We start from the raw sequence: 12,965 nt of genomic DNA, 5'->3' as shown, positions 1-12,965 counted from the left end.
TGTGACCTCACAGCACTGGGCTTAGTGGGGCAAAGCCAAATGGACTGCTCTTAACAGGTGATAATTGGAGGAGGCAGAGCAAGCTGCTAGCCCATTGTGATGAAGAGATTTAAGGATCAGAGTGGTTCTATGGCTTATCAAAGATGCCCAGCCAACAGAGGGAGCCAGACTGGAACGCCACAGTGGGAATGCCACCTGTGTGTGTAGATCGAAGCTGAACAGCTCCTACGTGCGTAGTAGGTCCGCAGTTTACACAGACTTTCCCCCCTTTGGATGCAAGGCGGAGAAGGGAGCACTGCTCTGCACAGCCCAGAGCCCTTTCAGATGCATGTTAGGCCCCTCCACTCGCCTCCCCTCACCCCGGTTACCTACGGCCAGGGCGGTCTCCAGAGCGTCCCCTGTCACCATCTTAACCGACACACCAGACTCAGAGAGGACCCGGACGGCCTCCTTCACGCCAGCCCTCGGGGGGTCGATGATGCCCACGAGACCCAGGAATGTAAGTCTCCCCAGCTCGGGCCCAGACGCCAGGGCCAGCACTGTGAGAGACACGGGGACAGTTGCCGGGGGCTGGGGTACCATCTTTTGTCCTAGCAAGCCACACTGTGGCTCTCGGGACAGCACGGATGCACTGGATAGGGAGGGAGGGGGCGCAGGACATAGCCCAGGTGGCACAAGGCAGATTGTCCAGCCACAGCCCCCGGGCGATGGCCTACAGGCATCAGGGGCAAGGGGGGTCAAAGTAATGAAAAGGTGAGCCCAGCTCCTCTCCTACCCCTGCCCCCAAGGAATACTAGTATTTTAGCATGTTTTAAGATGTTTTCTCCAACAAGGGACAGGGCAGCAAACAGCCCAAGGGCTTTAACATCAGTCTGATGGGGAAGCCATGGACCCTGTGGCCGAGAAAACTGCAAGTGGCCAGGAAATGAACTGTCTCCCTTCCTTGGAGGGTTTTCATGGCAGAAGGCAGGGAGCGAAACGGTGCCTGAAATTAGTGTTCATGGCACAGACTTCAATCCTACAGAACTTGGCAAGCAACGCCCCCGTACACAGGCCGGATGACTAGGCACTCTCTCACCCTGGGCATTGCTGTCAGCCGGCCCCTGCCTGCCATCCTGGCTGGCCGCAGGTTCCCCCAGGATCCTGCTCCCACGAATCCCAGCAACAAACACTGAGGCAAACTCAAAGCCCCAGCGGGCAGGGGAGGGAGACAGGGCACCCACCCCGCAGGCCAAGAGACCCCATCATCTTCTCCTCCTGCTGGCAGTAGGACTTCTGTTGGGGCGTCAGAGGCAGGGGGATGCCCCCATTGTTATACATGCTGCAGTGACAGATCACTTCCTCAAAGGCCCCCTTCATGAAGTAAATGTCTTCCCGATCCTTGGAAAAGAAACAGGAAAAAAAAAATCCTCTGTTTCTGGGGTGCCTCCTGCTGCCTCACGCTTGAGCCTGTACCAGGACCCCCAAAACACGCAGGCCCCTGGGTCCACACCTGGACTTTCCAATGTGGGCCAGGAGGAGCCAGAGACCCCAGGGATGCAGGTCCCCATCGTGAGCCCCATGGGTCATAAAGCCAGGTTCCTGGCCGTCACTTTCCTGTTTGGAAGCTCCCGGACACCCTCTTCCCCAGGGTGTTCGTGCCTTACTTTGGTTTGGGGAAAGGATGGCGCTCATACAGCCCACTCCTGTCACCCCAGCTCTCAGACCCTGAGGCAGGCCAGTCTGGGCCCCATAGCGAGGCTGTCTCAACAATAGCCAAGCTCACCTCGTTCTTCAGGCTGCACCTCACTGCCATCCACTTCTGCTCTGAGCTGAAGGGAATCTCCTTTTTCCGTATGTAGGACTCTTTGACGCCACCCAAGTTCATCTAGGGTGTGAGAGGGGATGTTTGCAGGGAGTCACCCCGAGCCAGGCTGCGTGCCAAGTGCCAATGTAACCCCAGCGCACGAACTACAGAAACCCGAGTGACAGCTACGGAAAGGCTGCCTGATTTCAAAGGTCTCGCCCAGGAAAACAATTCCTTTTCTCTGGTCCCAGAACCAAGCCATCGCCTCAGCTCCCTTGGAAACTTCTGGGGAACAAAAATGTTGGGAAGGTGCAGCCTGGGGCCTGCCCAGCCATCACTTCTGTGGTCTTTGGTGGCCTATTGCTCACCAGCTCAAACTCAGTTTTCCAAAAGCAAACCAGTGTTAGCTGGATAGCTCACGGACTAGAGATGGGAGGGAAGAGAATCCAGTATTCCAGTAAAAATGGTAGAAGTGGGAATGACTTGAGGAAGGAGGCAGCCATGAGGATCCTGCTCCTTATGGGCCTGGGATTTGCTATGTAGACCAGGCTGGCCTTGTACTCACAGAGATCTGCCTGGCTCCTCTTCCCTGGATGCTGGATTTAAAGGCATGTGCCACCATGCCTGGAATGAATGCCTCTCCCACTCCCCTCAAAACACAGATATGCTGGCAGTCCCCACAGCAGCGAACAGTGGCTGTGCTGTGGATTGCTGTCCTCTGAGAACCGTCACTATCTTCATCAGAGAAACCGACTCATCCCAAGAGACCCTCGAGATGAGGCCTCAGAAGGAGTAGGGTGGGCCTTAGACCCTTGCCTCCTCATCCAGAGTCCAGTCACCTCAACCCCTCCCTAGCTGTAGCGGGGACAGGCTAGAGTATGTAAGAGGCAGAAGGTCCCCTGCAGGGGACACACCAGAACAGGGCGGGCTTCATCTCTGCGGGAGATGTTTCACCCATGCTGGGGTGGGCTTTGCAGGGATGTGGCTGTTTGGGGTCATGCTACTTTGAACAAATGCAATAAGCTCATTCACTCAGCAAGCTGGGCTCAGGTGGGCTCAGGTGGAATTGGTTCTCTCTGTGGGCGCCCTATCTGGAGTGAATAGATATTTGTTGGCGTCACCTCAGGAGAAGTTCACAAAACCACAGAGATGTATAGTGGGCAGGGTGTGATGGCACGTGCCTGTAATCATAGCTACTCAGATACTGAGGCAGGGCTGTGAGTTCAAGGCTGACCCATGCCACCAGCAAAGGTGAAAAAGGGGGGTGGTGATGGAGTGTGGCTCAGCCAGACACGATACCCTGGGTACCATTCTCAATACTGAAAACTAAGTAATGTAATTGTGAAAGTGTTGTACGAGAGGGTTAGGCAGATGTCTGGGGCTGGGGAGATGGCTCAGCAGGTAAGAGGGCTTGCTGTGCAAACAGGAGGACCTGAGTTCAAATCCCCAGCATTCATGTGTACTAGTCAGGGTTCTCTAGAGGAACAAACTGATAATTTAATGACGTGGAAAAGAAAGAGAAACCACAAATACCTGCTTAACACATGTGTATATATGCACACACACATTCTTAACAAAACGTGACACAGAACATTCATGGCAATCATAATCCTCGTGCCTGCAACTGCTCACGTGACCTTAGCTGGAGTTCAGAACTATCTTTCTCTACTGCCCATCTTGCGTTTCCTCCACCCTCAGCAAAGGCCTCAGCAGGTCTTGGCTCTTCCCCTGGAAGAAAGACCCATACTTTCATTCTGGGCGGGTCTCTGGATGGGTCTGTGCCCTTTGCCTTCCTGCCTGGATTAGGCTGTTGTAGCTTCCCATTGACCTTAATCACGGGACATGGCAGCATCAGGCGATGCCCCAAAGAAACTCCTGCACCCCAGACATGATCTTTCTTGCCTCCGTTGTGGAAAAGCAATCCAATTTCCCCCTAGGAGTCCGGGTCAATCTCCCCTCCTAACCCTGTTATCCCTTTCTTAGCCTGTTGGCTTAAGGACATCAGAAGCCCAAAGTTTCCAGCTCAGTGGAATGTTGTTGTGTCTCCGGGCAGGGGTTCTCCCAGCTCTGGAACCAAAACTTCTAGGCATGCCAGTGGTCATGTGTGTTCTAACCTCAGTGCTGGGGTGGGGATGGGGGGTGGGGCAGTAACAGGAAATTTCTGAGGATTGTTAGCCTGGCTCCAGGTTCAGCGAGAGATTCTGTCTCAAGGGAACAAATGGAGAGCCACAGAGGACATGGACGCCCTCTTCTGACCTCTTACCTTCATGGCCAGCGCCATCAGGGCTCCTTCTGTGGGCTGTCCCATTACAGTGTTCTTTCTGATGACAGCATTGTTGGCGACACAGCCTGCCTGAAGCGGGGATTGCAATATCCGAGGTCAGTGCTGGGAACCAGCGCCCGGGCCCTGGACTCGCTCACACCGTGAGAAGGTTGGACACTGGTGGGCCTGGCCTTGGAGCTGGACCCGGCCCAAATAAGTCAGGGTCTCAGACACACACGGGGGTGTGTCCGTTCTCCCCACCCCATCTTCAGGCATTGAACTCAAGGCTCTCTAAGTTGCCCAGGCTGGCCTTGAACTTGCAGTCCTTCTGCTTTTAGCTTCTTGAATAGCTGGGATATCAGGCCTATGCCACCAGGCTGGGACGTGGCTTAGGAGGAAGGTTGGGTCCAGAAGCTGTTGTAGGGGAACACCTGGTGCAGGTGGACTAGGGTCTGAGGGGGTGGGAGGGTAGCAGTGACCACCGGTGGGTCTCTGCTTGGGATGACCCTGTGCTCAGGGGCTGGAGAGGGGCGGTGGCTGTGGGGGGGGGTGGGGGGAGGAGCAGGCGTCACTGAACTACAGGGCTTATGGAAGTGCTCTGCAGGACACAACTGGCTTAGAGAAACTGACAAAGCATGGCTAACTATCGCCACTTCCCTGCCACACTGGAGCTGAGCTCAGCCCTCCGGTGGCTTCCCCAGATCTAGGGGGGCTGAGGGGAGGGAAGGCAGCCAAGCAGGGACCACCAAAGGAGGAACTATGGGGGAAGAGGCTCTGACTCCCTGGAGGCTGCCTGCCACCCAGGGAGGGCAGATGGCTTAGGTGGAGGAGGACCACGCCTGACACGAAAATGCCAACAGTGATGGGGAAAGGCTCCCCACCAAGGAACCCAGCCAGGCGCCAGCCTTCCTTTCCCCTCCCCCCTCCTCCAGCGGGGGTGAGGTCTGCAGCTAAGCCCTGAGGTAGATCAGTCACCTCCTTCACTTCCGGCACGTGGCACACCCCTCCCTGGTGAACCAATACTCACCTCCACCAGCTTCCCCACCGACACATTGCTGAACCCCTTGATTACTTCCTTGGAGGGGAGGAGGCACACAGTCCCTTCGCCACTGTACCCGACTCCACTGACCTGGTAGAACATGGCAGAGAGAGGCTGTCATCAAGAGCCCAACCCCCAAACCATGCATGGCCACTCTCCTAGGGTCCACCCTCAAGCCATGAGCCCACCCACGAGGATGACCCTGCAGACTGCAGGCTGCTCAGGCCCTCTCCCCGACAGTAGAGGCCACCCGCTCTATGACAAACTGCCTCCTGGGTGGAGGCTGTGGCCGCACAAGCTAAGGTGCAAACAGAGAGGGCTTGGGAGAGAGCGTACACTCAGCCAGGAGGAAATGTCAAGGCCTCTGTAGCTCGTAAACCTCTATCAGTCAAGATGGTGCGGCCTGGGGCTGAAAGGCAACCAGCCATGGAATGTTTACAGATGGGCATGACGGTGCAACCAAAGTTATTGAGGGCCGGAGGTGCCTACTGGTCTCATAAGGGACAAGTTCAGTTCCCAGCGTCACCACTAGATGGCCTCAAACTACCTGCAACACCAGGTTCAGGGATCCGACGCCCTCTTCTGGCCACCACGGGCACTGCATTTATGTGCATACACTGGCACGCAGGCATATTAGACATACACATAATCTTTTTTAAAAAAGAAAAGATTTATTCATTTCATGTATATGAGTGTTCTATTCTATCTGCACGTATACCAGAATGTTAAAAGAGGGCAGCAGATCACATTATAGATGGTTGGAAGCTACCATATGCTTGCTGGGAATTGAACTCAGGACCTCTGGAAGAGCACTTAACTGCTGAGTCATCTCTCCAGCCCCAAAGAAATCTTTAAAAAGAAGTTAACGCTATTGACAAGTGCAGGCCATGGCCTGTGAGTCTCCACTTGCTGATCCTTTGCTCTGGAAAGTTCTAAATTGCTGGTGAAGGGAGGGTACAGCTGTCCCACGGGGGACAGAGAAGCACAGTGACTCAGGGTGGCTTTGCCATGGGTGGTGACAGGCACTTCTGTGGCTTTTAAATTTGGTAAAGAGCTGGGCGTGATGATTCCCGCCTAGAAATGACAGCATGTGGGAAGCTGAGACAAGAGGCTTTATTACACAGTAAATCTTGGGCTATATAGTGAATTCCAGCCCAGCCTAGGTGGTGAGATTCTTGTTTCAAAAGCCCCAAAGCAGCCAGGCCTGTAATCCTAGCTACTGGAAGAAGCCAAGGGAGGCAGATCTCAAGTTCAAAGTCAGCCTGGCTACAGAGTAAGACCTTGTTGCCAAAGGAAAGGGAAGAGCGAGCTGGAATACAGCTCAGTGGTGGAATGTTTACCCAGAATGCCAGTCAATCCCCAGCACCACAAAATCGGGGCAGGGTGTAAATGAGGGCGCATGGGCTGGTAGCTAGTGCCTGTCTAGCATGGAGGAGACCCTGGGCTCCATGCTGCAAAAATACAAAAAAAAAAAAAATTGATAATAAAAAAAAAAAAAATCAAAGCTGAGCCGGGCAGAGATGGTACACACCTTTAATCCCAGGCAGAGGCAGGTGGGTCTCTGAGTTGAAGGCCTGGATCTACAGAGTGAGTTCCAGGACAGCCAGTGCTACATAGAGAAACCCTGTTTCAAAAATCAATCAATCAATCAATGAGAATGGGTCATAATACTTTCTTAGGCAGACCTCCAAGGTAATTACTTCTTCCTTGATGTTCTAGAGGACTCTGTAATTCCCCTGGGTGGATGGACTCGCAAGGCACACCTACGTCTCCTGCCCTGTGAGATAGCTTTAGGCTCACCTCAGCTCGGAACCCATCGGATGTGAAGAGCTGGGTCGCTGTCATTTCATTGGCCGTCAGAGTGCCCGTCTTGTCAGAGCAGATGACAGTACAGCAGCCTGGAAGGATGGGGATGGGATTAGAGAGACAGGTTGTCACCAAGCCTGGGCTTCAGGCAAGCCAACCCCAATCCTCCACCCGACTCAGCATCGGAGCGGGAGCCCTCACCAAGAGTCTCCACAATGGGCAGCTTCTTCACGATGACCCGCTTCTTAGCCATCCGCAGCACCCCCAGGACCAGCGTCACCATGACGACGATGGGAAGCCCCTCTGGAATGGCCGCCACTGCCAGGCTGGGTAGAGAAGTGGAACCAGACTTAACATGCTAAGGGCGGTGTGAGTCTCACCTGCTGCTGGTGACGACGCCATCATCCAGGGAAGCTCGGCTTTGCCTCTGCTGAACATCCTATTCAATTTCTAATCCCACAACGCACTTGCCTTCTTCACTATTGCTGCCCTGACCACTTCCCTGGTAAACCACCTCCGCAGCCAGGCAGTCACACGTTCCTGCGAATTGGTGCCTGCTCAGTCTTTCAGCATTTCAACCGTTCTCATTTATTAAAAGTAGCTTCTGGGGGGGGGGCTCCGAGATTCCAGAGACAGAGAGCGAGGGAGGGTGGCAGGTTTTGGCACGCAGCCTCTTCTCTGGGTGCTTTGAATGGCAGTTGTCACTGGCTAATGGTTTGGCTGTTTTTCCTGTGGATACCAAAGGAACCAAAGCAGAGGGCGCCCCCACCCCGCCCCGTGCACACTTCACAACAGAGCAGATCTGATGGGTGCTCACTTCCGTACCACCCCCTCCAGCACTGTGAACCCCAAGCTGAGATCCCAGGAGAAGCTGGCCACACCCACCATCTAGCCCCACTCCTTGAGCCCTAGAGTGGAAGTGCAAGTGTGAAAGACTAACCTCAGTGGACTGTCAAGTCTTCTCCTCGCAGGGAACCACCCGCAGTAATGTCTCGAAAGGGACCACTTGGGGTGTGGCAGTACAGGGACCGCTGTTACCCGAGAAGCCTCACACTAGCTAAGAGAAGGGCTAGTCCAAGCCATGCTGAGCATGTGACCTCCAGGCCAGGCCTGCCTGAAGCAAACTGTCACCCGGAGGTCTGGGACAAGAGTACTGCTAGACCAACTCTCCTTCCCAAGAAATTGGAGACCAGGCATCGTTTTTGATACAGCGGCTATATTTGTTTTTTTTACAAGCCAGGGTCTCATGTAGCTCAGGCTGGTCTTGAACTCACTGTGTAGCCAAAGACAACCTTGATCTTACTTCAATCCCAGTCTCCTGCCTGCTAGGCAAGTGCTGTACCAACTGAGCCACACGTCAGCCTTACAAGGACCAACTCTTAAGCATTAGTAATGACAACATAAAAAAAAAATTAAATACCACAGAGTTCAAATTGACACATGCTAAAGGGATAGATGTGAACCTGTGAATATCTGTGAGGACCGGACCCTGAGTGGCCTGGTGCAGGGTGAGCCCTCAGCTCAGGCTGGTGAAGAGTCAGCAAAATCGGCAGAGGCTCCCAGCCCCCTCATACCCAGGGGACCTCCCTGCCTTAAATAGTGAAGGCTGTCAAGATTTGGTGTCCCACTGAGAAAAGAAAGAGAGGCTGGTGAAATGGCTCAGGTGGCAAAGCTACTTGTCACCAAGCACTGAGGCTCTGAGTTCTACCCCAGGGACCCACGTGGTGGGAGGAGAGAACTCACCTCCTGAAATCTGTGGCCTGATCTTTAAACATGTACCGTATCACATGTACGTCCTTACCACTACCCCCAAATAGATAAATGTAAAAAAAAAAAAGCAGCAGTGCTCTGTCTGTGTGCGTGTGTGTATGTGTGTGTGTGTGTCTGTGTGTCTGTGTGTGTGGTAGTATAGGCTTTCTGGTCACCCTGATATAAGCAGTCCTTTGGCCAAGCAGTGTCTCCCACCTGTAATCGCAGAGCTCAGGGGGATCTCCGAGAATATGAGGCCAGCCTGAGCTACATCACCAGACTCTGGTCTTTAAAAACACAAAACAAAACAAAAAAACCCAGAATCTGAATAGTGACCTTTCACCCGAGACAATGGGCCATTCAGAGACAAGTTATATAAACTAAGATTGCTGAATTTGGCGGGGGTTGAGGGGAGTCGTTTCCATGGCGACGGCAAAGCCAGCTTCCTTGGTTTTATGGCCCCGGCTGGGTAGATTGGCTAAGCAAACATTTACTCTAGATTATGAGGGGGACGCCTCGTATGTCAAGGATGGGCGTAGCGTGCACACACCTGAATATGTTCATAGGAATTAAAAAAAAAAATCAACCCCAGACTAATAAATATCAGGAGAGACCAGGAAGAGCAAGTTCCTTGAAGCATCTTAATAACTCCGGCCACCAGGGCCTGAGGTAAAGTATTTAGAAGAACAATTCTTTGTTTTCATTTACTTTGGAACGTCTCCTCATTGGCTTTTCTGCCATTTCTACCTGCCAGTTCAGTGGTTTGGGGTGATTAATCTATCATGTTGAAGGGCTTTGTCTCTTGAGTGTTCCAGGGAAAGGAAGGAATTCTTGTTTGGGTGTACCATGAGCCACGTGGGGAAAGGATCAAGGTGGGCTTTGGGGTTTTTAGCCTTCAAACATGTTTTTTTTTTTTTTTTTTTTTGGCTCTGGGAACTTGTGGTGGTTTCTAAAATGTGAGAAAGTACAGCGTGTGTGGTAGGGGTTACCTTGTGTACACCAGGCAAGCCCTGGGCTTCAGTATCACGTAGAAAACACCCCCCCCAAGCTCTAGCTGCACTCTTTGTTTTTAAAGATTTTTAATTTTGCATCGGTAGTTTGCCTGCACGTATGTCTGTGAAGGTGTGAGACCCCCCCCCCCCAAGGAATTGGAGCTTCAGATGGTTGTGAGCTGCTAAGTGGTTTCTGGGAATTGAACCCAGGTCCTTTGGAAGAGCAGCCAGTGCTCTTAAACCATGGAGCCATCTCTCTGGCCCCCGTAACTGCACGGTCAAGCCACACTTAAAGAGCTCACATTCACTTTCTCCTCCAGCCTGAAAACCTTATACAGGGCCAGGCCTGCTCCTCAGCCAGTACTCTGATGACGTAACAGACACTCCATCAATGCTCAGTCAATATTTGTGGGCCGACGGCTGCCAGCTGCCAAGGGTAGGAACAGAACCTCAGCAAGCGAAGGGCCCCATGCCGCCTAGTGGCCTGGGAGGGATGCCTCAGTCTCCCCTGCACTCCCGGATTCTGTAGCCATGGGCAGTTGTGGATCACTTCCCTACTTGTAAGATGGAGCATGTGTGGCCTCGTGGAGCTGAGCAAGGGCTAGCTAGGACCACATGTAAGTCCTTGCTCCTCGTCCCAGTATCAGGAGATCCAGGCTCCCACTCCTGGGCACCCAAAGCCCTGGGCTCGATTCCCATCAGGGCATAAACCAGGTGCATACCCAGGGACTGGAAGTGCAAGGCCATCCTTGGCTAGATAAGAAGTTTAAAGCCAGCCTTGGCTACATGAGGTCCTGTCTTTAGAGGCAGAGGTGCAGAGAGGCAGGGGCAGACTGATGGGTTCATCCAGGTCCTAACCCCGGGTGTATGGCTGACCCTATCTGAGAACAGGGTTTTTGCGGATGTAATCAAGCCAAGGTGAGGTGTTGTGCTGATCTTTTGAGGTGCAGGGATGGAACCCAGGGCCTTGTACATGCCATATGCTTTATCCCTGGGCTGTGCCCTCGCCCATCTTAGAGTCTCTGCACTGTCCGCTTGGTTGGACGGAGGAATCAGCAGGAGATTACTAAAGCGTGCCCCTGGGCATGTGTGAGAGAATCGACTGGGAATGTACGTGAGCAGTACCCAGGTGGAATGAAAGGGGAGAGGAGAGAGCCAGGAGCACCCACAAGTCTCCCTGCTTCCTGCTTCGACACCTCCCACTGTCACGCCCTGCTCACCCGGGGAGCCAGGTGACCATGGGCAGAGCCCTCTGAAACCCTGAGCCAAGCTGTTTCTCCCTTACTTCCTAGAAACTGATTAAGGCACAGGGTCACACCCTGCCTGTTGTTGGAGGCATAATCTTATTAGGCAGGTGGCTGTGTGGCCCTCAGCTGGATAGACCCCAACCCTCAGCAAAGAGGGGCGAGAAGGATGTGCACACCCTGCACAGTGCCCCTACCCACAGGCCACTGGAGACCCTATTTGGTGGGGTCGAGGGGTATCTCCCCATCCATGCCTCTCGTGCAGGGAGGGGACCCGGAGCCTCAACAACATACCTGACCCCAATGGTGAACATGCTGAGAAGGGGTTTCCCTTGCACCCAGCCAACCAGCATCAGGAGACCTGAAAGAGACAGGACAGCGTCAGTCTGGGCTCCTGTGTCCCCAGTGCCTCTCCGTGCCTTTAGCTGCTCCCTGAGGGGCCGTCTGGGAACCCAAGTGCTGGAAATAAGGAGCGACCTCAGGAGCTTGCTGCTGCAGGGCCGGAGACTAACAATGACCTAGCATGCATGAAGGTCTAATCTCCAGAACTGAGGGGTGGGGGGCGGGGCGGAAGTAGTTTGAAGGGAATTAAACTGAATATGTAGGCATGGTGGCTTATGTTTATAATCCCAGCACTCTGGAGGCCGAGGCAGGAGGATAGCCGGGGGTTTGAATGCAGTATGGGCCTTGCTTCAAATGGACAAAAACAAAGAAACAAAAAGAACCTGCAAGCACTCATCTTTCCTAGTTAAAGAAGACACATCTTATTGGGGGAAAAAAATCCTGTTTTCTTTTATCCCTCTCCCTAAGATTCCCACCAAGCATTGAAGATGCCAATCACCAGTTCACACTGCAATGTTCTTTATATTCTCCTTCATATTCTGTGCTACTTCAAGGGCTGGGTAAACCTCTGTTGCTTTCTCTTGGCTTGTTTGTTGTTGTTGTTTTTCTTTTTGCAGTGTTGGAGATCCCAGAGCCTCACACACACACCAGCAAGCCCTCTACCACAGAGCCACACCCCAATCCCTGGGTCACTGTTTTTTTAAAATATGTCTTAGGTCTTGATCAAATTTCCTCTTCCTCCTTTGCCTGATCGGATCTCAAATGTTTACTAAACACCCTGGCAGTGTGGGGAAGAAGTGGCCTGAGTCACAACTGAGACCCGTGAACAAATTCATAGGACGTCCCAGCAATGGAGAAAAGGACTGAGGGTAGCAAGGTTAGGCCTCAGTTTCTACACCTGTAAAACGGGGTCATGACTGCACCTTCCTGCCCTTGCAATTGACATAAATAACAGTGAGAAGGACTCGGGCACGGGCTTGTTGACTGTGATTAGGGGATGCCAGCTTTGTTCCGCAGGGCACAGAACACCGGGAACGGCCTCTGCTGGTGTGCGCATGTGCACGCATGCGTATGTATGTGTTTGTAGGAGTTATAGGATATGACTGGCCAGAGAACTCCGCTCTCGACTGAAAACTTTCTTGAGATCCAGATGAATCAAGGTGAAATGAAATAGAGGGCTCTGTTAGAAACGAGAGGGGCGAATGGGGAGCCAAGGCCCCCTCTTTACCTGCCCTCTGAGCTACCCTCAGTGACCTGCCACAGACAGCTTGAAGTTGGCCATGCCAAGAGGAATTGGCAGATACCGTCATCCCCTGGAGCGCCTTTGCCATCTGCACAGCCCCCGGGGGGCTCCCAGGAGTCCCAGGGAACTCAGCTGAACCCCCTAACCTGCTGGGAAGGCTCTTCATCAGGGACTCCCTGAGTGAGCCGTGCCTTGCCGTGGGCGCGCTGTGGGATCAAGCTTTGCTTTAATGCAGGGAATATGTTTCTACAAGGTGGTCTCCCACGAGACTTCCACCTTGAACATGTGCGTGCATGCGTGTGATCGAGTGTGTGCAGGTGCCGGTGTGTGTGTGCCTATGTGAGCACAGGTGTTCATGTTGTGGCCAGAGGGCGGCCATAGTTCTTGGTGAGGCTGTCGTCGTTTTCTTACATGGGTCTCCCGTGGAGACTTAGGGCTTGCTGATTTGGTTTGGCTGGCTGGCTGGCAAGCCTCCCAAAGCCACACATCACTATATCCAGA

General features: G+C 53.2%; 1 protein-coding gene across 2 annotated transcripts in view; it reads right to left on the bottom strand.

Moving 5' to 3' along the window:
* Positions 1-12,965, bottom strand: part of Atp2c2 (ATPase secretory pathway Ca2+ transporting 2) — a 55,194-nt gene that overhangs the window by 7,886 nt on the left and 34,343 nt on the right. For both annotated transcript variants that reach the window (XM_055621104.1, XM_055621105.1), the window contains exons 11-18: positions 11,174-11,240; positions 7,096-7,220; positions 6,889-6,986; positions 5,077-5,178; positions 4,050-4,139; positions 1,766-1,867; positions 1,224-1,380; positions 369-539 (exon numbers count right to left, since the gene is read on the bottom strand). In XM_055621104.1, the coding sequence (XP_055477079.1) occupies positions 369-539; positions 1,224-1,380; positions 1,766-1,867; positions 4,050-4,139; positions 5,077-5,178; positions 6,889-6,986; positions 7,096-7,220; positions 11,174-11,240 (912 nt within the window). The remainder of the gene's footprint in view (positions 1-368; positions 540-1,223; positions 1,381-1,765; positions 1,868-4,049; positions 4,140-5,076; positions 5,179-6,888; positions 6,987-7,095; positions 7,221-11,173; positions 11,241-12,965) is intronic.

Source organism: Psammomys obesus, unplaced genomic scaffold (assembly GCF_907164565.1).
Source record: "Psammomys obesus unplaced genomic scaffold, mPsaObe1.curated_primary_1811, whole genome shotgun sequence".
NCBI lineage: Eukaryota > Metazoa > Chordata > Mammalia > Rodentia > Muridae > Psammomys > Psammomys obesus.
The sequence above is the reverse complement of the archived record's forward strand: the minus strand, read 5'-3'. Positions and strand labels throughout refer to the sequence as shown.